The following is a 25,738-nucleotide window of genomic DNA, read 5'->3' as shown; positions in this document are numbered from 1 at the left end:
TGCGTCATTTAGCAGCCGCCCCTTCTAGCGCAATCCGCATCACGTGAGCGCCGCACGTTTGCCCCTCCCCTCGCTGCTCTCTCTCCCCCCCCCCATTTCGAACCCTGGCTCAGGAAGGATCCCCCTCCCCCCTCAGTGAGGCGCCGGCAACCGAGAATGGATCCATCCGATGGACCCGGAGAGGAAGGCCGAGAAGAAAAACAGGAAGGAATCCGTTTTACGGGACTCGCCAAAAGGCTCGTAAGGAATGAGGCAGGAGCGACCGCGGTGTTACTTTGTTGTCACCCACCCCAACCCTTTTTTTTTTTTTCCTTTTCCCGGAAGGCTGTCATGGCGGCGGCGATGCAAAGAGACCGTTACGTGACCAGAAAAGGGGCCTGGGGAGCGACAGGTGTTATCACGTGAGGGGGTAAGTGTCATGGCGGCGCGGCTCGTCACGTGACGCGTTCTTCCTGTCGTGCGTGGGCTGGCTGTTTCCGCTCACGTGCTCCTTCGCCGTGCTCCTGGCCGCCCCATGGCCCCGGTAGAGGCGGCGATGGTGGTGGCGGCTGCGAAGTTTTTTTACAAGCTGTGAACGGAACGGAGTTGAAGCTTAGGACCGCCTTTCTGTCGAAGTTTGGGGGGGGGTCCGTGTGGGGAGCAGAAACAGAGGAGCCGGCGGTGAGAGCACAAACACAGTAGTCACCCTAACGGTATGTTGTAAATATGACTTATTTCAACGGTTCCGGGTCTGGGGCCCACCTCGCTTTCTCCTAGCATGAAGGTTGGGGTGGGGGTCGTGAAGCAGTTAGTCTTTCAGGTTAGAGTTACTCTTCCTTCCCGATTCCTCCTCAGACTCTTCCTTTGCATGAGTGGGCATTATGAACCTTACGAAGCAGGTGGCAATGCGGTTAATGTAGGAGGGAGCGTTTTTTCATTCACCCTGCTTTTTCTCTGTTCCTGGGAAATTTTTCATTACCTCGCCGAATGTTTCTTTCTAAGAGGAATGCATTTGTTTTTCCATTAATGGGAAATGAGGTCTTAATGAAATACAAGTTTCTATTCAGCCTTTTCCTTTCTTTTTCTGGATTTCTTTTCTTTATCTGATCCTTGAGGAAAAGGTGTATCAATTTCTTATTCTCCGGAATTGTTTCAGTAAGAGCCAAGAAAGGATTTGCTAGCATGATGTAAGAAGTGGGAATGGAATTATTGTTTTACAGGTGCACTGACTTAAAAAAAATGTATCTAGAATTAGATAACAGAGTTTGTGCCATGGATAAAAAATGTATACAAAGAAACACCACCGTGCTAGGTCTGTTTATAACAATACATTTTGTAACTATTGCCTTATCAACTGTGGTTAACTAACTAATGCACTTTATAAACTAGGGCACTGAATCTCCTTGCTAGTAATACATTCTTTAAAAGCAAGAAATCATTCTATACTTATATATATATATATAAGTATAGATATAAGTATTTTATATATATATTATATATATAAAACTATTTTAAAATATATTTAAAAATATATTTGGCTACTGTATTGCGGGATTGTTTAATTCAGAGCAGTTAAGGATCTCCAAATTTTGGTTAGTGTATGAGAAGTCTATTTAGTTGTAAAGTTTGCAGCATTTTTCTTCTCCAGTAATTCTCTACTCATAGTAATCAGATGTGTACTTTTACTGGCCTGGGGAGGAATTTTCTTGGATGATATATGATATTATGGATATGATAGCATGCTGATTTTTTTCTCTATTTGGCGTAAAGAATAAGAATGTGTAAATCATATACTTATAGCAAAAAATATTTCTACAATAATTTTTGCTCCCTGATGAATTTCTGTGAAATAAAATGTATTTCATTAATTCATCTTTGTAAAATTTTGATTATAAAAATTGATTATAGTTCATATAGATCCATAAGTGAATATATTAATATTAATTAATATTAGTTAGAAGTTATGTGTTGTTTATTAAAGCTATCTTTAAATGCCACTTCCACTTAAAATGCCTCTTTCCATTTAAAATCTCAAAGCAATTTATAATATTCAAACAGTTAAACATATGATAGATATTATACAAAATACAATAAAACAATATAGAGAATAAAAGCAGCTATAAAGATGCTTGAAACATTACAGCAGAATTAGCCCCTCCTTTGGATAAATGTTTCTTCACCTGTATCAGAAAGAAAATGCAGACAATTTTGTGCATGCTTTACTAGCATCCAAAATTTTACCTCTAAAATTCTGACTCAGAGGCAACATATGCTGTTATAAATGATTATTAGAAGAATGCCTTCTCTGAATATTCCCACTTAAAAATAGCTTTGTATAAATACTTTTAAAGCAACATGGATATATGTCTGTTTCAGAAGGTAAGCATAAATTGTTTGGACTGTCTATGCATGAAGAGATTATTCTCATGTGAGGACAGCAAGAGCATATATTTTTCTGGTATTGGGGTCTCCTTTGGGAAAATCTGCACAAAATATTGTATTACAAGCTATAATAGACATGGATAGATTTCATTGCATATATTATAATGATTAGAACTTAAGATGAAACTACCAGTTTCAGAAACAGTTTTATAAATTCTCTTCAACTCAGTTTGTCCAGACAGATTTTAACCTATGTTTAGCAAGCCAGTTGTTTACATTTAATGGTCAGGTTCAAATGAGAAAGCTGCTGGTCTGTTTTTAAAAAGGATATGATAAAGTTAATGAAATTCAGCTGAGTATATCCATTGAAGAACACCCACTTTTGTGTGTTCCCTCCCTCCCACAACTGTGTATTTTTTTGAGAACCCTGGGAAAATAAAGAAGGAACTTAGCTCTGTGTGTTTTCTTCTACATTTACAACTGTTAGATATAGCCAAATTATACTTACCAGTCAACTGTAACGTTCAGTAGGTTTGCTTTTCCTATTTTTTGTTCAACTTCCAATGTGCTCTATATAGTTGATAGCCCTGTATGGAATATTTTGAGTAAGGAGAAGGAGAATTGCATTTCTTACAGAAATATGTATTCATCTAATCTCACTTCTAGATGAATTATTAACAATTTTCATTTGTCAGATGAAAGTTTTAGAACATTCTACCTGGTAGCAAAGAAGTAATGCTTATGTTTAGAAATGTTTGGGCCTATGTTGTGTTTAGAACTGTTTATTTATGAATCAACTATACAATAGATAGACATTCTTTGTCTTAATTATAGTTCATACCATCTTTTGAATATATGTATGTGTGTGTGTGTTTAAAAAGGTAGGTACTAAAAGCACATTCCTCTGGTTTAAATCTAACGATAATCTGTTGCAGGAATGGCACTCCCATTGTCTTAAGTGGCCCATGTATTGTTGGATGTAGTCCAATATGTTAAGTTAATAATACCCAGATGCATACACATTTCATGCTGTTCTTGTGATTACCATCTCCACGTGCCCCCATTGTCTTCTGCTTTGAAATATACTTTTGAGAACAGATTTTGAGAATCAACTGCAGCACAGAATGAAAATATCTCTTCTATGAATGAAAGCATTTAATATAATGAAAAAAATATGGTTTCTTTAAAACATATATATATATATATATATAAAAAGACTTGTGGTAGCAGAAAAGCAGGGGAATCTATGTCTTTATACCTTTAAATATAATATTTTCATCATTTATGCAGATTGCGGTACTTGATGTCTGCAGTTTCATCACAATAGATGCGGTATCTTTTAAATAACAATCCAAATTTTTACAATGTCATGCAACTCAAATATAAAATATCATTGTCAATGGTTTCTAACATTGGTGGCTAGGTTTACACCTAAGTCATGGCTTCTTTTAACCATCGTAAGCCAAAAGCAAACAAAGCTCCTTATAACTTAGTGTGATTTGTTAATTTAATTTATTAAAATTTCTCCAATTATGGAAATGGAGTATTTGCTCTTAATTTTTAATGATATGCACTAATAGCAACCAGTAGTATAGAATCACAGTATAAATTTAAACACTTAGCTATGAAAATCAAATAACAAGATTATTTTTAATTTACTATCCTAAAGTCATCATGGCAACTTCATCTGAAGAAGTGTTATTAATAGTGAAGAAAGTGCGTCAAAAGAAACAGGATGGGGCTCTTTATCTCATGGCTGAAAGAATAGCTTGGGCACCTGATGGCAAAGACCGGTTCACGATCAGCCATATGTATGCAGATATAAAATGTAAGTGAAAACTTCTGGAGTGGGTTTTTTTTTTTTTTGTCTTATCATATGTATTTTCTAAATATTGGGATTTTCAATTACATTAATTTGGGGGGGGGAGTTTTATTTTTATTTAGATTTATATGTTGCCTTTCATTCTGGAGCTTTAGAAGGTGTACATCAGTCGTTCCCAACCTTTCTGGCTTGGTTGCCTGGCATGAAGGGAGAGGGAATGGTTCCATGCAAGTGACAGGTGCTCGCAAATGGAGCTTCACGCGCAAGTGCCAGTCACTTGTGCAAGTGGAGCTTTGCACACATGCTCACCCGCTGCTGCATGGCCTGATTCCAAACAGGCCATGGTTTTCTGCATCATGCATTGCCATAAAACACAATCAACCCCATTTGTACTAGCAGAGAAGAAATGAATATTTCTTGCTTTTATGAGGGATCTAAATAAGAACAGGACATACTCCTTTTTGTGCTTAGTTTTTGTTGTATTAATATACAGCATTAAATTAAAATGTACGTATATAATTTGGTGACCCGGTTCATTCTCCAGGACATACTTTGTAAAAGTGTCATTCCATGTACATTGTTTATTGCACTGCTTATTTTTTACTATTCAGTATTATTTGTTATGTCAGTGAGATGTACTATTCATAAAGTTTTTTTAAAGTTATATTCTGATTTTTTACATTGCTATTTATGACTCTTCTATAGCAAAAAATTAAATGCCTTTTTGGTTTGCAACTGGATGACTATTTAAAGAACTCATCAGTTGTTGGAGCTGTAGAAGAAAGACTGTTGAGCCCCATGATAATGTCACATAAGTGAATGGTGCCATTGTTCCATTTATGTATGACTTGTTTATCCCAGAAGCAGTACCATTTTCTGGGAGCTCTAGTGACTGCAAAAAATAAAAGTAGAATCAAAATCAAATAAAGAAATAGAATTTTGGGACTATACGACCTATAACCTGCTCACCTCTGCTTAGGAAAATGCTATATATTCTCCTAGAGAAAAGCTGTAACTGAGGACCATATAAGTCTAATATGTAGGGGCATAAAAACAACTAGAAAAGGATTGATATATTTCTGTTTAAAGAGTAGCAGTTTCATAGAAGAGTTGGCTAGACTTGGTTATATTAATTGAAATACATAACATGATTTATGTTGTCGTTTAATAAGTATTCAGGATGATATTCAGGAAATTAAGTGTGATTGTCATTAAAAACTAGTTTTACAGTAAAAATGGGAGTGATGTGTAAGCTGGTTTCTTCAAGGCAGATTAATAAATCATTTGATGTTATGTAATACATGTTCTCTTTATTATAGGTCAGAAAATCAGTCCTGAAGGAAAAGCTAAGATTCAGCTTCAATTGGTATTGCATGCAGGAGACACAACTAACTTCCATTTTTCTAATGAAAGTACAGCAGTAAAAGAACGTGATGCAGTTAAAGATCTTCTTCAGCAGCTGCTACCAAAGTTCAAGAGGAAAGCCAATAAGGAACTAGAGGAAAAAAACCGGTAAGCGCCTTCAATTAAAAATAAACTATTTTGGGTAATCTGTTAATATTATGCAGTAGTAATAAAGACTGATTGTAGTTTAAGCATCAGGAGTTGCTGTACCAGCTAATATACAACCCTTTTTTTTTCAATGTATCTATGTTCTCTGCAATTAGGCATGGGAAATTTCATTGTAGAACAGAAGGTTGCTTAGTGTACATTAGATGTGACCATTTGATTCTTTGATAAACTCTACTTCTTAATGTCTAATAAGCTTAACAATAAGTTTTAAATATCTTTTTCACAGAATGCTGCAAGAAGATCCTGTTTTGTTTCAGCTTTATAAAGATCTTGTTGTAAGTCAGGTGATTAGTGCTGAGGAATTCTGGGCCAACCGTTTAAATATGAATGCTTCGGATAATTCGGCAGCACCTAGCAAGCAAGATGTTGGCATTTCTGCTGCTTTTCTGGTACGCTCATTGATTTGTTTGGTTTTTTAATAGGATAAATGCAGATTCCTATATCACTTCAATCATTGATTTTATTTGTAATTCAACTCATACCTTTTGGTAAGTATGGGTTGAAAGTGGGATTGCTTTCTTAGATCACCTTGTTAGTAATACTTGAAAACCTCTGGGACTTTACAGAGAGAATATAACTAGCGCAATACCTGCTGAATGAATGTTTTACTAAAAAATGCTTTTTTAAAAAATTTGGAAACTCCTAGCATGTTGAATATCGTGTACAATTTTTAAAAGGTATTGCAGATAGTCCTTGATTTATAACCATTTAATGATGGTTTGAAATTACAAAAGCTGTGAAAAACTGACTTACAACATTTCCTCAAAGTTAACAATTGTTGCAGTACCACCATCCTGTGGTCATGTGATTGTAATTTGTCTGCTTGGGAACTAGCTCACATTTACAGTCGTTGCAACACCTTGTGGTCATGTGATCATGATTTACAACTTTCAGCTCCATCTTCTGACATGCCTTTCCAGAAGGCCTGTGTAGCTGAGAACCAAGCTATGGATTCAATCCATACCTCAGGTTTCGGCTGCAGAGGCCTTTCCAGAAGGCCTGTGACTGCGAAATGCAGGCCGGAGCTCCATTCTCAGCTGCAGACTGGCTGGGTGGGGTTGTCGTTGCTGCCACTGTGAGGTGAATGGGAAAGACATCCCCCCTGAAAATAAGACCTGGTGCCTCTTTTGGAGGAAAAAAAAAGACCCGGTCTTATTTCAGGAGGAACACGATACCTGTATACTAATAATTCCATTTGATCAACAATTGAACTAAATAGGAGCAGAGTCTCAGTCATCTCTACTAAGCTCGAAGCAACAGCAGAAAGGGATGGGACAGATAATTAAAAACCATCCAAGCAACTCCCGTTTTAAGTAACACAATGTCACACCTTCCAAAGACATCTGACAAAAGTCTGCAGAGTGGGATGAAGGCAGTGGACAAACCAAATCTCCTTAAGGTAGCAACAAGAGAGTCTCACTCATTCACCCCAAACAAATGCATGTACTAGGGTTGATTGGACACTCAGCAGATGTTAAAAAAAATTGGTTATGTTGATCCAACAGATTTGAAAGCATATTTATCTGCATGATTCAGTCAGGTCCTGTGGTTTCTCTATATGGGATGAATATTCTTAATATGGTAAGCCAGGTTTTAAGGAAAAAAGTTAAGATTTAATTGTATTGATATATTATTAAACCACGTTCCAAACATAAAAAAATTGTCTGTGAAGAACTTTGGATCTTTGTGGTTGGAATGTTACAAAAAATATATACATATTCTTGGAAAGACAATTGTGTATCAGCATCAAAATGTGGCTTGACAAAATGTATGTATTCTTAACTTTTGAATTTACCCTTCATTAATGCAATGGGAAAACTAGAAAATATGATTCTTTGTGCTCATTTCTTATTTAAAAATGGGATTGAACTAATTTTTTATAAATATCTCGCTTTATTTTTTTTTCTTGTATTTGTATTTTTTCCTTTTTTGTTGAAGTATTTGTAAACTAACAAAAATGATGGGCAACCATTTTGAAGATATTTTTATGTTGTAGGCGGATGTTAGACCTCAAACAGATGGATGCAATGGACTAAGATATAATTTGACTTCAGATATCATTGAATCAATATTTAGGACTTATCCAGCAGGTAAACATATATAATATAATATAATTATAATATAATATAATATACACATTTGTAACATTCCTGTTATACGTATACTCCACTTCTAAACTTTAAACATTATTTGAAAGTATTATCCCTTCAATTAAATATGCCAATTATGCTTTATTCTTTATATATATATATATCACTAGGAATATATGGATCCCTCTAAACTACTATACCATATAAAATTGTGCTAAAAGTATGCTTAATAATACTTTAAAATTTCCATAATAATAATGAGGCTGTATAGAGATATGAATTCAAAGAGAGAAAATTGATTGAAAGTATGAGCATGTCCTCTCTGCCCTTCTCAACAAATCCTTTAAAAGCTGTCTGGTCTTAAGCTCACTTTTCCCACTTGAAATACAGTTCAATGCATACCTAATGAGTAGTATGATCCATTAATTACCTTTTACAAGAAAATATCTCCACTTGATCTTTTATATCAGCTGAATCATTCATTTGGCAGGTGTGCAGGTATATATGGAAATGGAAACCGAGAATTAATCCAGAGTAATTTTATTCTATTTCATTGTGGGGCAAACTCTAAACAAGGATCCTGGTCAGTGCTTTCAAAGACATTGATGGAGACTTTCATGAGTTGTACAGCCACACGATTATTAAGCAGAATGTAGAAGCACCACAAATGGTTGAAGTTTGGAAGAGGGGTTCAATAGTGGAAATTCTGTATCCCAGATAGAGAATTCCTTGCAACACAATTTATTCTCCTGGACTAATTCCGGACTAATTCCAGTTTATTCACGGCTTGCCTGCTGTGGTTTTTTGCCATGCTTGATAACCACCTCCCAACATATCACGGACAATCTCATTGGGAAAGGTTCTGGAGTGATCAGGCCAAGAAGCAACTTAAAGGGGTATATAAGTCTCATAAATAAACAAATAAAATAAATGTTGCTGTTGTGGTGTACAGTGATGATAATGTCACTCTACATTTTGAGCATATGGTAATAGTAAATGTTAGAAAAAAGAGCCTGTCTATCCCTTAAACTGAAGGGTCTGATTTTCAGTGCCGAAATACTCAGTTCCTTTATGTCGAATAAAATAACCATATTTGTGTCAGGGAACAGTGCTAAAATCCTTGTTATTGCGGGCTGAATGCTTTTTTATTTGATGTACTCTTTCATCTGAAATTCAATATTTTAAGTTGATTAATGAGTTTGTGATTACATGGTAACTATTAAGTGTTAATTTTTGTGTTTGTTATAGTAAAACTTAAATATGCAGAAAACGTTCCACACAATATGACAGAAAAAGAATTCTGGACTCGATTCTTCCAGTCTCACTATTTCCATAGAGATAGATTGAATGCAGGATCAAAGGACCTTTTTGCAGAATGTGCCAAAATGGATGAAAAGGGTATGTGTACGAGCATTGTGGTAGTTCTAGCCAGCTGTATTAATTGTAAAAGAACTAAACTATATGCAGTATGAGACTTTAGAAATACGTATGTGCAGCTTCTTTAGAAGCAAGTGAGTAGGTTCTATGAAGTCACCAAGAGTTCAGTTTTATAATGGAAATTACTCAGATGTAAATCCTGATTTTAGTGATATTCACTGCCCATTTTTATATAGGCAAGGATAATTTTTTCCCAGATTTCTTTTGTTTTATGTCTATTTATCTATTTGTGTATCAGAAGAAGAATGGAAATTAAAGATAGCATACAATGATCTTTGCAACCTCCTTCAGAAAAGGTTTCCATAGTTTTGAGTCAGAAAATGCTAATATACCTGTAAGAAAACAATGGACAGTCAAAATTATAAAGTCATTTTGGAGTGTCTTAACTGTATTATGTGTAATAAAGCAAAGTTGGTTGACTTACAAATTAGTCTAAAAAGGAGAGAAACTTTAAAGTTTATGCATGTATTTATTTATGTCCCACCTTCTTTATTTTATCAATAACTCAAGATGGCAAACACACCTAATGTCCCTTCCTCTTTATTTTCCACACGACCACCACCCTGAGAGGTGGGTTGGACTAAGAGAGACTGACTGGCCCAAAGTCACTCAACTGGCTGTCATGGTTAAGGTGGGATTAGAACTCACAATCTCTTGGTTTCTAGCCTGAGGCATTGATCGCTAGAGTTGTCTACAAAACACTGGTCCAGTTTGCATGTATGATGGACTGTAGTCTGTCATGACGAGAATGGCATATTGCTGCTTCCATCCTCTCATGGGTCTCAGTGGAGAATATTCGAATCATCTCCTTCTATTCTTGGTTATTCACAGTTGATTGTTTCATGTGAGAGTTGGGATGCAGGCATGAGGAAAAAATCTCTGTGTTTCCATGAACATAACCGTTTCTGCCACCCAGAAATACATCAATGGATTCTCCCCAGTATTTAACGTTAAGTATATTATAATATCATAAACCATTATGAAATAGTACTCCATGAATAATTCTAAATTATTCATGGAATACTAATTCTATGACAGTTGTTCCTGTGACCCATATATGCCAATAACCTCTTAGAATACAGGTAGTTTTTGGCTTATAGCCATTCGTTTAGTGACCGAAATTACAATGGCACCAAAGAAGTGATTTTCAGCTGTTCTTTGCACTTATGACCGTCTCAACATCCCCACAGTCACATGAGCAGAATACAGGCACTTGGCATATATTTACAATGATTGCAGTGTCCCATAATCATTGTGATCACCACTTGAGACCTTTCCAGCCAGCTTTCAGCAAGCAAAGTCAATGGGGAAAACCTGACTCGCTTTAACCGCCGCACTCGACGACTGCAGCGATTTGCTTAGCAAACATGACAAAAATCATTGGGCATGACTGACTTAACAACTGCTTTGCTTAGCAATGGTAATCCTGGTCTCAATTGTGATCGTAAGTCAAGTACCACCTATAATAATATCTGTGGAAAGTTTTGCTATTTTATATGCAAGGGGCCATAGCTTAATAATAAACCCCTAATTTTTGATCCCTAATGTTCAATCTCTAATGTTTAAATAGAATTGCAAAAGACTCTGGGGAACCATTTCCTGACAATATTATTAAGCTAGATGGTGAAAAGGGTATGTTGGAACAAGGCAATGTCGTGTGCTTCTTAAGGCTTTCAAATAGTTTATCCTTATCTATCTGACCCAACTTAAATTTGGTTCATTTTTTTCATAGGGTTAAAAGCAATGGTCTGTCAAGGAGTGAAAAATCCTTTATTAGATTTAACTGCCTTGGAAGATAAATCATTGGATGAAGTAAGTAGAGGTGATTTGAAAATATAACATAAATTCTATATTGAGGGTAAGCAGAAAGGATACTCCAAAAGATTCATAATTAATTTAGCCATGACAAATGTATTTTTTCTTCTTTCGTAAATGATAGCTTTCCTTATCAATTTGGATCCTCAAAAATAGATGAAATTATCTTTACATTTTGTGGGGATATTCACTCACTTTTCAGTTGCTCATTGGAGAATTTGCAGTGAAACTCTGTGGGCTTTTTCCAACATATGCTAGATTTGATCTGAGTGTGTATCACACATTATCTTATTCAAGCATGGATCTTTAAAAGATACCGGTTGTTAGAAGGCCTTGATTAGGTAAATTTATAACATACAGCTGATCCAAAGAAAATGTTATGCATCAGTGTAAGTAAAACCCAAATTGGCTTATGTTCCATTTTTATAAGAACGATATTCACGTTTCTCATTAATTTTATTGTAACATCTAAATCAGGGGTGTCAAACTGTCGGCCCGCAGGCCGGTTTCATCATACCGAAGCCCTGCCTACTCCATTGTTGGCAATGCAAAAAGAGTCGCGATATGTCACAACACGTCATGTGATGTGGCGAGTTTGACATCTGTGATCTAAATGAATCTCACTAGTTTAAAAGCAGTTTCATAGCTTCAGAAAAACATTTCCCACTGAGCAATTTTGAATAATAATAAATAATATATCACTTAAGAAAACGTGGCTTTAATTGCAATAAATAGAAAAGGTGTAGTAGATAGGAACTTTAGAACTGGATTTTTTTTCCATAATCATATACGCTTTTACATAGTGCTGTTGATATTGTTTCAGCTTGATCTTTGTTCAAGGAAGAAAAAATGAATTCCTATGAAAACTGTCAAGTTTACATGGGTATAGCCCATATTATAATTAGGTCTTCACCTGTCATGAGTCAACATATCTTTTTAAGGGTTGCTTATTTCTTTGTGACAGGGTTATGGCATTTCCTTGGCACCATCCACATCCAACTCTACAAAATCAATAAAGGAAAGTAGCAACGCGGCTATTATAAAACGCTTTAACCATCATAGTGCCATGGTCCTTGCAGCTGGGCTCAGAAAACCGTAAGTCTCGGCACAGAACAAATCTAGATATGAGGACTCTGAGGCTGGGAATTTTCTGCCTTTGTATTGTCATGAAACCTCCTGAGCAATGATTGAATAATGTAGTTTTAAACTGTGGCATACTTATTATGATATAATTGGGGGTTGGAAACAGCTCACACCTTAAATTGTCATTTGAAAATCATTGTTGATTGTTTCTTCTCTAAACACCTCTCAAATAAACACCCCTCAAATACGGAAGATTAAGGAAGATTTTCCAGAGCAAATTTGAAAGCACAAGGGGAAGGATCAATCCTGTAGTAAGAAAGGAATGAGAAAAAAAAAACCTAGCATTTAGTCATGTATATACTGGCAAATTATTTTTATTGATTAAACATGTAAGACATCCCTTTTCAAAACCTGCCATACAATTATTATAATGTTGCTAATATAACTAAAATAATATTTTAATTAAAAATTATTTTATCTATGCTTAAACTTTTTAAACTTATGAAAATATTTAGAAAATGGTAAAAGTAAAACTATTGCTCAACTTTAGCATTTCAATTTGCAGTTGGAGGATTGTGTAACTGCATTATAATTCTATCACATAGGAAAAAAAACTGAGAAAATATAATACTTTTACCCCATTGCAATCAAATGATTCCTGATGACTTTGTTGTTGTTGTTAATTGCGAAGTCGTGTCCGACCCATCGCGACCCTATGGGAAATGTTCCTCCAAGTCTTCCTGTCCTCTACGATCTTCTGGAGTCCATTTAAGCTCATGCCTACTGCTTCAGTGACTCCATCCAGCCACCTCCTTCTCTGTCGTCCCCTTCTTCTATTGCCCTCAATCTTTCCCAGCATTAGGCCCTTCTCCAGTGACTCCTTCCTTCTCATTAGGTGACCAAAGTATTTGAGTTTCAACTTCAGGATCTGGCCTTCTAAAGAGCAGTCGGGGTTGATCTCTTCTAGGGCTGACCAGTTTGAATGCCTTGCAGTCCAAGGGACTCGCAGGAGTCTTCTCTAGCACCATAGTTCAAAGGCCTCAATTCTTTGTCGCTTAGCCTTTCTTATGGTCCAACTTTCACATCCATACATTGCAACTGGGAAAACCATGGCCTTGACTATACACTTTTGTTGGCAGGCTGACGTCTCTGCTTTTTAGTATGCTGTCTAGATTTGCCATAGCTTTCCTCCCCAGGAGCAAGCGTCTTTTAATTTCTTGGCTGCAGTCCCCATCTGAGGTGATCTTGGAGCCCAGGAAAATAAAATATGTCACTACCTCCATTTCTTCCCCATCTATTTGCCACAAATTGAGAGGGCCGAATGCCATGATTTTAGTTTTCTTAATGTTGAGTTTCAAGCCTACTTTTGCACTCTCCTTCACCCGCATCAAGAGGCTCTTTAATTCTTCTTCACTTTCTGCCATTAGAGTGGTATCATCTGCATATCTTAGGTTGTTGATATTTCTCCCGGTAATCTTAATTCCAACTTTTGATTCATCTAGCCCTGCCTTTCTCATGATTTGCTCTGCATATAAGTTAAATAGGCAGGGCGACAGTATACAGCCTTGCCGGACTCCTTTTCCAATTTTGAACCAATTAGTGGTTCCGTGTCCAGTTCTCACTGTTGCTTCTTGACCCGTATATAGGTTTCTCAAGAGACAAATAAGATGGTCTGGTACTCCCATCTTTTTAAGAGCTTGCCACAATCAAAGGCTTTAGCATAGTCAATGAAGCAGAAGTAGATGTTTTTCTGGAACTCCCTAGCTTTCTCCATGATCCAGCGTATGTTGGCAATTCGATCTGATGAATTATAAACTATATAAAGAAAGAGCATTGCCTTCGTAATCCCATCTTTCTTTGCTTCATGTAATTCAAATCAGACCAGGCATTTGCTGATCCAGGCACCAAATAGATCTAAATCCGCTTATTCATATCTAAAATAAGTATGTCACATGCTGTCACACAAGTATTGTTTAGCTCTGGATTGCTTGGCATTTTCATTTGACATTTTGCTAGGGACAGAAGTATGTACAAGTTAAATATGTATAAGACAGTCAGGCTTATGCATAAATTGAATGATGCCTTTGGCTAAAACAGGAGTCTGAGGGAAAAATCACATTTGTTTGATCTTCGAAATGTAACCCTTTAAAGCATTGTATAAAACTAATTCAAACTTTGTGAAGTGTGTTGTGTTCTTTAAAGGAAACACAGTGTTTTTGGCCAAGAGAGCTAGGGAGTTGATTTTAGAGTAAATGTTGGAGGATAATTTATAGCTCTTGTTCTTACCACACATTTTTCTTCTGCATGAATGTGTTTTTTTCCATCTCCGCCTGTGGATATAAAATGTGCATAGAGGCATTTCAGACACCTCCCTTCTTCCCAGGGTCAGTAAATATTCTGGAATGGCACCCCGTGAAGCTTAAAAAGCTCTTAACTAGAACAAAACAAATCCTTCACTTACCCAACTTTCCCATTCTACAAGTAGAGATGTTTTCTGCTTTCATTCAAACATGAATGGGTTTTATTCGTTCATTGTGCAGATTTACTTAAATATGTGTCACATATTCAGAGACAAAGCAATTGTAAGTACCTTTTGCTTTCAGAGAAGCACAAAATGATCACTATAATGAGACCAGCAGCATGGATGGAAACTCTAGAGATTCAGATATCTTTCAGCCACCAGTAAAAAAGGTAAGAATATCGTGTAGATTTATCCTTTTTTAATAATGCAAACCTTGTTTCTCATGCTAGGTTTTACAGAGCTCTGATTATGTCATCTCTTGTAGGTAAAGCTGCAAGAATCTATTGAATATGAAGATTTAGAAAACAACAACAGCATTAAAACTATTGCACTAAATCTAAAAAAATCAGATAGGTAGGTTTTGTACATTGTGTTATTTTTAGCAAAATATTATTTGCAAAATTGGTTGTGTGCATTGGTGTCTTTTGAGCAACTCAAAGAAAACAAGTTAAACATATTTCTCTTATAATTGTTGCCTTTGAAATAAGGATAAAATCATGTATTTACAGTTATAATTTAACAGACAAAATAGGCTGTAAAAGAGTCGTGATAATATTGCACTAAATATTGTCTGTGAAAATAGATACAACCTTTGGTACCTTGCAGTGGAAGAGACACATAAGAAAAAAGAAATCTGGAAAAAATTCCCCTTGCCTATATAAAAATGGGTAGTAAATTCCACTAAAAACAGGATTTACATCTGAGTAATTTTCATGATAAAAGTTTGCTATAGCCCTTGATATCTTGCAGTGGAGAAGACAATTTCTTATGTGCATTTATCTATTTGTGTATCAGAAGAAGAACGGAAATTAAAGACAGCCTATAATGATCATTGCAACCTCCTTTGGAAAAGGCTTTCATAATTTTGAGTCAGAAAATGCTAATACAGCTGTAAAAAAACAATGGACCAGTCAGGATTATAAAGTCATTTTGGAGTGTCTTAACTTATTATGGGTAGTAAAATAAAGTTGGCTGACTTACAAATTAGTCTAAAAGGAGAGAAATGTTAAAATTTATGCATGTGTTTATTTATTCCTCATCTTCTTTATTTTATCAATAACTCAAGATGGCAAACATACCTGATGTCCCTTTCCTGCTCTTATTTTCCCACAACAACCCCCCTGAGAGGGGGACTGGGCCAAAGTCACCCAGCTGGCTGTCCTGGTTAAAGTGGGATTAGAACTCACAATCTCTTGTTTGCCCCATTTTACGAACTTTCTTGCCAGTTATTAAGTGAATCACTTGAGTTGTTAAGTTAGTAACATAGTTAAATGAATCTGGCTTCCCCATTGACTTTGCTTGTCAGAAGTTTGCAAAAGGTGATCACATGACCCAGGGATACTGCAGGGGTCATGAGTCAGTTTCCAAGTGTGTGAATTTTGATCACATGACTATGGGGATGCTGCAGTGGTCACGAATGTAAAAAATGGTCATATGTCGCTTTTTTCAATGCTGTTGTAATTTGAACAGTCACTAAACTAAGTGTTGTAAGTTGAGGACTACCTATACCAGTGATAGCAAACCTTTTAGAAACTGAGTGCCCAAAAACCACCCTGGCCCGCCCCCACTCCACCCCCATCCACAGGGCCACCCACCACCTCCACGGCCCGCTGCAGATCACCCAGGCGGCCCTGCAGCACCATGTTGGCCACACCCTCCACCCGTGCCCCACAGCATCATCTGCATGCAATGGGGTACGAGGGTGGAGTTTTGTCCCTGATGCCCAGCTGCCATGTGTTTGGCTGCGCTGCTCCATGCGGGCCATGCCCAGGGGTGACTCTCCTCTGGGGGGGCTGCTGGTGAGGAGGGGGCCATGGGGGGAGCAGGGCTGGGAGCAATAGCATGTGTGCCCACAGAGAAGGCTCTGAGTGCCGCCTCTGGCACTCGTGCCATAGGTTTGCCATCACTGACCTATACTATATTGTCTGCATAAGGCAATACATTTCTCAATCAATTTAGTGATGAAAGGTGAAAATCGAAGTTCTAAGTAGCCCATTATGGGATTTATGATAAAAGTTTTATCATTATGTGCAGTTTTGCCGCCCTGTCTGAGTTGAAACAGAAATGGCCCGCATCACATTTTCAAGAGGGTACAAGAGAGAGGTTGATTGAAGAGGCTTTCATTTTTTCCCACAATTTGGCCTGAGAGGTGGAAAAGTGCAGATGTAGAATCTAGAAGTACTGTATACAGAAGCCCTGAAGAAGTGGACAATTTCTCAATGCTGAAGCACTAGGAAACAGCCAACAATGAATCAATGTTCCCTGAACCAGCCTGTTCTTCCACTAGGAAGTTTTCTAATGCCAGGCAATTATTTGGTTCCAGTACAGATATCTTGCATAGAATATACTGTCTGTGCTAAATGAGCTAATACGTTCATAGTTTTCTGAACATCTGTCCCATTTTTAGGATACTAAAGTCTTAAAAATAATCTGAAAAAACTGAAAATTAATCTTTTATTCTCAGAATGTTAATTATAATCTCTTTTCTATTCAACAGGTATTACCATGGTCCAACACCAATTCAGTCACAGCAATATGCAACGAGCCATGATATTATTAATTCTTTGTGTAGTATTAGAGACGAAATGGAAGGCTATGTACCCAAATTAACTCAGGTAGGATAAATGTTCCTGCTTTTAAAAGAAAAACACTCAAAACAGTATCCTTAGCTATTCTTCAATACCCTATTCTTTGGCAGATAGGTATTGCTTGAAACTGCTTATTTATATACATGACTGGAGGGAATGTGAAATGGTTTCAGAATTATTTTCAACAAGCATGGGGTACTTGGCTTGCAGGCTAGAGGAACTGTCACTGTCAAGATTTCTGTAGTTACACATACAACCTATTTTTACTTATTTATTTATTCACCACTAGTGCACATATTTTATTGGTAATAGTCTCAACAAGTTTCACTACAGAAGGCCAGCTTGGTCTAATGGTTAAGGCACTAGGCTAGGTTCTCATATTAGACAGATTAACATTTGCTTTTAATTTGATGGATTTTAGTTATGCCTTATGTTTTAATTGATTATATTGAAAAATAACTTGGCAACAATTAAGAGGTGAGGTATTCTAGCTCTAGTATATGTAGCTACAAAAAAACCCTGCCACTTTAATAGTATAATAACTATCACAGCTAAGTCCTTATGATTCAAGCTCCATGGTCAACTTTTTTGGTTTTGTTGTAATACAAAACTAACTGACTTTTTTTTTTTAACTATCTTTCCAGGTTCTCTCAAGTGGTGCTGCCAGTAGTACTATCACAGCCCTGTCACCTGGAGGAGCACTTATGCAGGGTGGAACACAGCAAGCCATAAATCGTAAGAACTTGATATCTTGGCTTATTCGTGGCTAATCAATTTGCAAAATCAACTCAGATGGTCATGTCAACACAGTTGATAAATCGGTCTCTTCAAGCAAAGTTGGGAAAATACTCAGAACAGGACTTCTGAAATTTGTTTCCAAATTCTTAAAAGTAACTCCACTCTAAGAACGATGAACAGAATACCAAATCTATTAATATAGTATTTTGAAACATTCTCTTGGATTGGAAAGAGTAAAATGAGAATTAAAATGCATCATTATACAGTCTAACTGTAGTTTAAGCGTTGACCACATTTAAAATCATTTGCTGTTCCTCCAGTTTCTAATCTGCGGCACTGAGAGCAAATTTAAATTTTCAAGCATTCCTTATTACATAATCCTCCACACTTCAGCATACCCAAAATAATTTCAGAGCCACCCCATAACTACTTTCTCTTCATATAGAGCAGTGCTGGCTGTGGAATTCTGGGAGTTGAAGTCCTCATGCCTTAAAATTGTCAAGTTTGGGAAATACTGATATAGAGTATCATCTAGTCAAGATGTATACAATATGGACTTCAAGCCAGCGCTTATTTCTGCCCGGGGAAAGTTTCCCCCTAGCTGATGGAATAATGGTGCTTTTCGTCAAGCCCTTCCTTTATCTTGCAATTCTTGCTATGTATCCTACAGAGCAGAGTAAATTGGTGGTCACCTTCTTTCTTCTACTGGAAACCATTTGCTGAATCAAAAGCTTTTTGTGACCTGAAAGAAACTCAGTGCCCATGGAAAGAAGATCTTAAATGGCACTGTTAACCTGAGAGCTAAATTTTTTGAGATCTTGTTAATACATACGACAGACCTTTTATGACTCTGCACTTTCTTTCTTTATGTTAATTGTAGAGATGTTGCCAAATGATGTTCAGTCTGAACTGAAGCACTTATATGTTGCAGTGGGAGAGTTACTTCGACACTTCTGGTCCTGTTTTCCTGTTAATACACCATTCCTGGAAGAAAAAGTAAGAAGAGTCTGCATTAAGATTAATCAGTGTTTCATAATGGCAGCAGTTAATTAAAAAATACATGCCCCTTATAATGATTATATAAAAAATATTACAGGGCATATGGGCATTGATATGTATGGCTGTTTGCGCTGAAGAGAAACTTTGTATTGGGGTAAATTTAATAATTTTCTAGCTTTTTGGTCACATTTTCTAGTTGCTGTTCCTTGCATACATTGCAAAAGTTTCAAAATTGGAGTGCAATATATTACAGAAATTATTTTATCTTAATTGGACACAAAGCCTGGACTGTATATACAATGTAGACCAAGCGCAATGCAATATTAGGTATGGCAAAGCAATATATGCATGGGTTATGTTTCATCCCAACATGGACCTGGAGTAGGCAGTGGTGTACTAGAGTAAGCAGGAAAAACAAAGATCACTGAAAGAGATAGCAATTGAAGGGATGTTAGAAAAGTGTGGGAAAGGGGGATGAGGGAGCTGACACAGAGTGGAGAAAGCAGACATGGGAAGGGAAGAGCGGGAAGCTCAAGTTAACATTGTGCACCTAGACCATGCAGAGAAAAGAGAAGGGAACAGGGTGAGCCAGCTGTCCCCTATTCCCCATATAAGACCTCTCCAGATTTGGCTCACCTTAAACCTGGAACCACCAAGATTTCCAGGCTTTTTTTTTTTAATACACATTTTATTGGTTTTTTTAATTTTAACATCAAAGTGCTCAGGAAAACACCGTGGTGAAAGGGTGATCAATCATAGCAAAATAAGTCATATATATATATATATATATATATATATATATATATATATATATATATATATATATATATATAACTAAAATTAATACCTTAAAAAAAGAAGAAAAAAATCCCCCATTTCCTCGCATGATATAACAAATTTAGTTTAATCTATTTCTTCTTAAAATTCAATCAATCCACGGAAGCATCCCTACTATTACATCTACATAAATCACTCCTGCTTTTAAGCTCCACTAATTTCAACTAAAATATTCCAATTAATCTTAAACAAACATATTAATAAAATTTTGGGTATCCCTTCTACAACACACATAATATTCCAAGAGTAACATTCTAATATTTTCACATATATTCCATCTCTTAATTTAATACATCATTAATTAATACCCTTTCTTCTCTTGTCATAGATCTCTCTAATTCTTCTGCTATTACAAAATAGTTTTCTATATAAACAGAGTAGAAAAAACACACACACACACACAAAATCATTTCGGCCTGTTAAGTAAAATTTAACTCTCAACCAAATTAACTATCATATCTAAAACAAACATATTATTATACCAGTTATTATCTTACTGCTTTCATTTACTCAATTAGATTGTCAAATCAGTCTAAATTTCTAAAGCCTTTTTGACCCAATAATTAAGATTTTAAATCACCTTTTTGAATCTAACTCTGGCTTTTTTTCTATACCAAGCTGGTTTCCATAATGCCGCATCTATGTCATCAAATCTCAGTATTTGAGTACTAATGTTTATCAACAAATCAATCTGATCAAAATTCTCTTCCCCTTCTTCCAGTATCATATAAACAATATAGTCCATTTTATTCCATATTATAATTTCAGCTTGGTTATCCAGGTTGTCATAACTTTCAATCGATCGCATCTGGCTGTCAATTAATTTGGGCAATGGGAGAACTTCACTTATAGTCATTTTTTGATCTTCAAAGTGCTCCATTTGTACATAGGCTTGTGAAATATCCTCCTCTGTAGTAGTCAGTTGATTTATAGAATAATTTAAAGTCTCAATCTGGGGTTTTGGGTCCAGAATTTTTCTAAAGTTCAATTGGTCAGCAAGTTCTTCCATCTCAAATTGTGTACACTGTTGCATATAAGCTTCTTCTTGGCCTGTAGGTTGGTCTTTTAAAATTTGGGGCTCAGCTTGTAATTCTAGAAGATGGTCTTTAGTTTTTCTCCATGACTTCATCTCCTCTGTCATTTCCAATATTTTTTCCAGTATCAGCTCATAATCCAGCCCAGAATTCAATTGATCAGTAACTTCTTCTTCCATCTCAGATTGTGTATACTGTTGCATGTAGGCTTCTTCTTGGCCTATAGATTGATCTTTTAAAGTTTGAGGCTCAGCTTGCAAAATGATCTTTAGTTTTTCTCCATAACTTCATCTCCTCTGTCATTTCCAATATTTTTTTCCAATATCAGCTCATAGTCAAGCTGTGGGTAAAAAACTTCTATTTCCATAGTAAAAAAGTCTTTTAATCTTTTTGTAGAAACTATATTTATTAAGAATCCATATACATCCGCCTCCACAATTTTTAAATCACAAACACAACCCACAGCTATTTCCAAGCCTTTATCTTTTCTTCTTGTTAATTCCTAAAGTAATTTTCGCCACAAGATGTCCTCAGTAAGCTATAAAAAGCTTTTATTTGCACTTTAAAAGCCTTTATCTCATTAAAAATGACAAAAAAGAGACAGAAAGAAAGCAAATATCTTCAGTATTGTAAGTAAAATAATGCTCTAAATTAGAAATCTCTCCAGGGATGCCCAATATCCAAAAGGTTCAAAATATAATAAGTGCTATTCTGAAGTATTGTTTAAAGTATTTTTTTTTTCCCAAACAGACAGAAGCTGCTCTCTTAGAACAGGGAAGTCATCTAAAAAGCGAGCTCTTTGCAGGAAAAATAGTTCAGAATGAAGAGAGGGAGGAAAAGTCTCACCCGGATTCACCACGGTGGTTTTTATTTATTTATTTATTTATGAGACTTATATACCGCTTTAAGTGCAAGCACTCTCTAAGCGGTGTACACCAGTAAGCAATGTATATGTATATTTACATTGCCCCCAACAATCTGGGTCCTCATTTTACCTACCCCGGAAGGATAGAAGGCTGAGTCAACCTTGAGCCGGTGAGATTTGAACCGCTGACCTGCTGAACACAGTCAGCTAAAGTGGCCTACAGTTCTTTATGTTTAGATGATTTTCTGACTTCAGCTGGCACAGCGAAGTGATCGGCCATTTTACTGACTGATCTTCTTCTCCATCGGCCCTACGGAGTTAGCTCGGACTGTAGGGGGAGAAAAGCTTCCTTGACGGTGGTCGCCCCTCCAAGGCGATTTAAGACCCGCATAAGAGTCTACCGGTAGAGAGAAAGGCAGCCATCGAAGAGCGAAGCCCTTTGTGTGGCTGAAGCTGCCTGATCCAGAAGCGGAAGTCCAAGATTTCCAGGCTTTGATTTGGCTGAACCACAACTCACCTACCAACCTGGAACTTTCAGACTATAACATTTTTGTTCTATGCACAGAACAACACACAGCTTTGTTTGATTGGATACCCACGATACTTATTAAAATGTATCTGTTAGATTCATAGATATTATTTTTGAAGGAATTGAGTGATTTAAACCAAAGAGACCCGTGTGGTTATTTTTTCTATCTCCTTTCAGGTTATAAAAATGCGGAGTAATTTGGAAAGATTTCAAGTTACAAAACTCTGCCCATTCCAAGAGAAAATTCGAAAGCAGTATTTAAGCACAAATGTAAGAAAAAGCCATTCTTTTCTTTAATATGTATAAGATTAGTAAATTGCTTTGTTCATAAATAAATCAACCAATCTTAATGGTTATTAGAAAATAAAATGGCTAAATTAGTGAGACTTTATAGGTTTGGAAGCTTTTAATTAAATAAGTGTTTCTAGAGTGAATAATCACTATAGAGTCATAGGAACATTTCTATAATTATTATAATTAGATATAAGATAATTATACCTTTCATTTCTAAAATTTCCTATTGAAATTTAGATGACTGGTATCCACTTATTATTGGGTAGTTTTCTGTAGATTGTCTGGGGGCGATTTTGATCTATCCATTGTCCCTCAAGAGAGAGGTGTTTGATATAGGTTGAAAATAAATGTGGTTCCCTTTCCTACTATTTTAAGAAGTGTCCTCACCTTATATGCAATTGTTAGGCAGTGAAAATATATGGCTTTAAAACGGCTAAAATAGTAAAATCATAGGTTGGTAGAGAAAAGTCTTCAATTCTACCTTTATATATTTCTAAATGTTGCTTATTCATTGTGGCACATTCTTTTGTAGTAGCAGCATTTCTTTTTGTAATAAAGTCTCTATTTTCTTTTCAGCTGGTAAATCACATAGAAGAGATGCTTCAAACAGCCTACAATAAATTCCATACATGGCAGTCCCGACGTATGTTGAAAAAAACGTGAAGACCACAGTGTTTCCAACAGGGGACAAATTTGCAATAGCTGTAGGAGCACAACTACTAACTGTGTGTAGATCTTACAGAAATTGCAGGGGATGTCAGCATCATAAGGACCCTGGAAAATGATGCTAACTGAGCTTGCACTTTTTGCGAAGAGAACAGAGGTTAAACTTGAAAACAAAGGAGTTTAAAGGAACCAAATCAGAAAAGCCAAGTGGCAAATACACACACACACACACACAGACACTGTTTACTGCAGTTACTCAGGAACTGCTTTTGATTTTCATAAGAGCTGCTTTCTGAAATAAAAACTTTAAAGAGATGTGTATTAATAAACTCCAAGGTCGTTCATCTAATTTTTAAAAAATTTATGGCACAGGGTAGAACATTTCTGTTAATGCTGTCTCCTAGCGTTTTATTGATTTCTGTTTGTACTTTTAGAAACAAGTTTAAAATTTTATATGGATTAACTGTTTCAAGTTCTTAAGGAACTTAGAGGCAAGAGGACAAGTTTTTGTCGTGGTTTCCTTATAAAATCAGTCAATGCACAGAAATACTTAGTGTTTGAAGGAGACATACTTGCAGGCAGTGCAGAATTTTATGCAGAATTTTCTCCAGCCATTGTTTGCATGTTTTCTTTGGAATGTGAGTGTGTGCTCTTGCATTTTTTTTAGCTTCATTTGGAAGTGAGAAAGTCATTTTTAATGTAAGTGTAAACACTTACAAAAAATAATAACTTTTATACTTTTCACAAAAACCATCTCAAATGTGCTTTCTCCAGTTCTTTCCTGATGACTGTTAGCGCTGTATTTGGCGACTAGATAATCATTGAAGAGTGAATATCCCATATCTTTAAATATATTGGGAATCCTTACAACATTTAAATACAAAAGAGAGGCAGTTCACTCTTACCTAAAATGTACCTGCCGTGTATTAAATACTTGACTTACTGAAGCAAAAGTAAACTTGTTTTGCATAATCTGTGGAGTCAGACTCCTTATATTTGTTGTCTTAATGTCTTCCTCATTAACACGTCATTCTTGGACCAAGCAAATGGCTTAGCTTATATGTAATAAGATGTGTTGAAATGATGAGCCAGAGGCTTTTGATTGCATAAACAATTTTACTGGCAGATGTTGGAAATGTGGGACCCTTCTGTTATATTCATGCCCCTCTCCATCAAAGAAGAATACTAGAGTTGTATTACTAATTTACAGTGGATTGACATGGGTGGGTTGCTACCTCATCTCTATACACTGTAGCACCGATCAGTTTGTGAGCTGCAAGAGTTACTCCTTATACAAGAGCATGTACTTATTATATACATGCTCTCAGTTTATGCCAGTGATGTTGATTCATTGCAACAAGTAAAACTTTAAGCAGCTACTATTCTGTACTGTGGGATAGAGATGTAAGGCATCAACTTTGAATTTGATACTACTTTTGTTTTCAGAGAAGCTGCATGGTATGTACTACAAAATGATACTGCATCTACTTGTCCTTTCAAAAAAAGTTCCTTTGTATTTTACTTTAGTTGCCCCAGTTAAACTGATTTGTGAAAAGCTGGAATTAATCATGAAAAATAAAGAATTGATGCTGCTATGGGAATATCATCTTGCTGAAATACGATTCTAATAGTATGTGATTACTTAAATTTATTTGGATAAGTTAATTTCTGGTGTCCTTGTCATTATGTCCCAATTACAGATTTTACACACAAATCTCAAACATCACCTGCAACAAAAAGCAAGTTGAAACAGATTCTAAAGCAAAAGTGTTTTGATTGAGGTTGAGAGCTAGATTGACTTTTACCAACAAATTCTAGATCATATTGGATCTGTGAAGACATACATTTGCACTGATATATTTTTGAGCAATAATTAAATGATGCAAACTATGTGGGTTTAATCAAAACTTGTTTAGGCAGATAACTAGATTTATAATCATTTAGCAAAATATGTACGACCTTCTTCCTGGTCTTTTATTTAAATGTATAGGCTTTGAAGAATAACTACAGTTGGAAAAATATTAAATTTTTATCTATATTATTCAACAAATAAGAACCATTAGATTATTCTACCATAAGGTGGCAACAGCAACTATTTGTCATTCTATTTATAAACAGCTCTTTTCTACATTTGCTATCTGACTTACTGATTCCATTTCTGCTGAAGCATGGTCCAAAATAGATAAATGATTTGCATATTAACCGTGAAATGTCTTTTGCTAACCATACAAGCATTTAAATCTGAACTTATATTTAACAGAAAATTATATAACTTGTATCACTGGCATTGATAAAAACTGTAGAATAAATGTCAATTCTCTACTCAAGTGTTTGCTGGTGATTTAGGATATATTTTATGATTTTTCTTACATTCAAAGTTCTAAAATCATGTAACTTAAGTGTTTTATGCACCTGAATATTTTAGAAAGCTGATTGTTTCTAATATATTGATCCATCACTGACTTTCAAATTGCAAAAAAAGTTAGG

General features: G+C 35.9%; 1 protein-coding gene across 4 annotated transcripts; it reads left to right on the top strand.

Annotated features, from left to right (window-relative positions):
- The first annotated feature begins 88 nt into the window (after nt 1-88).
- On the top strand, nt 89-24,916 carry GTF2H1 (general transcription factor IIH subunit 1). 4 transcript variants are annotated; one of them, XM_039350797.1, is made up of 16 exons: nt 90-240; nt 325-409; nt 4,031-4,189; nt 5,503-5,695; nt 5,982-6,144; nt 7,752-7,845; nt 9,094-9,243; nt 11,015-11,094; nt 12,062-12,192; nt 14,784-14,871; nt 14,967-15,055; nt 17,199-17,316; nt 17,934-18,024; nt 18,908-19,023; nt 22,469-22,561; nt 23,162-24,916. In XM_039350797.1, the coding sequence occupies exons 3-16, from the start codon at nt 4,036-4,038 to the stop codon at nt 23,246-23,248; spliced, it is 1,647 nt and encodes a 548-aa protein (XP_039206731.1). In that variant the 5' UTR covers nt 90-240; nt 325-409; nt 4,031-4,035; the 3' UTR covers nt 23,249-24,916. The 4 variants fall into 4 exon arrangements, with proteins under 4 accessions (XP_039206730.1, XP_039206731.1, XP_039206732.1 ...); XM_039350796.1 differs by having other exon boundaries at nt 89-409; XM_039350798.1 differs by lacking the exons at nt 90-240; nt 325-409 and adding an exon at nt 416-692 and having other exon boundaries at nt 18,959-19,023.
- Nucleotides 24,917-25,738: the final 822 nt, after the last annotated feature.

This window comes from Crotalus tigris, unplaced genomic scaffold, assembly GCF_016545835.1.
Source record: "Crotalus tigris isolate CLP2741 ecotype Arizona unplaced genomic scaffold, ASM1654583v1 scf7180000018354.2857554, whole genome shotgun sequence".
Classification (NCBI taxonomy): Eukaryota; Metazoa; Chordata; class Lepidosauria; order Squamata; family Viperidae; genus Crotalus; species Crotalus tigris.
Note: the sequence above shows the minus strand (reverse complement) of the source record. Positions and strands in the feature narration are given on the sequence as shown.

Coding starts and splice junctions, on each gene's coding strand:
- GTF2H1 (XM_039350796.1), top strand. CDS start 4,036: ATGGCAACTTCATCTGAAGAAGTGTTATTAATAGTGAAGAAAGTGCGT. Junction 12,193..14,783: donor GCAGCTGGGCTCAGAAAACC/GTAAGTCTCGGC, acceptor TTTTGCTTTCAG/AGAAGCACAAAATGATCACT. Junction 19,024..22,468: donor CACCATTCCTGGAAGAAAAA/GTAAGAAGAGTC, acceptor ATCTCCTTTCAG/GTTATAAAAATGCGGAGTAA.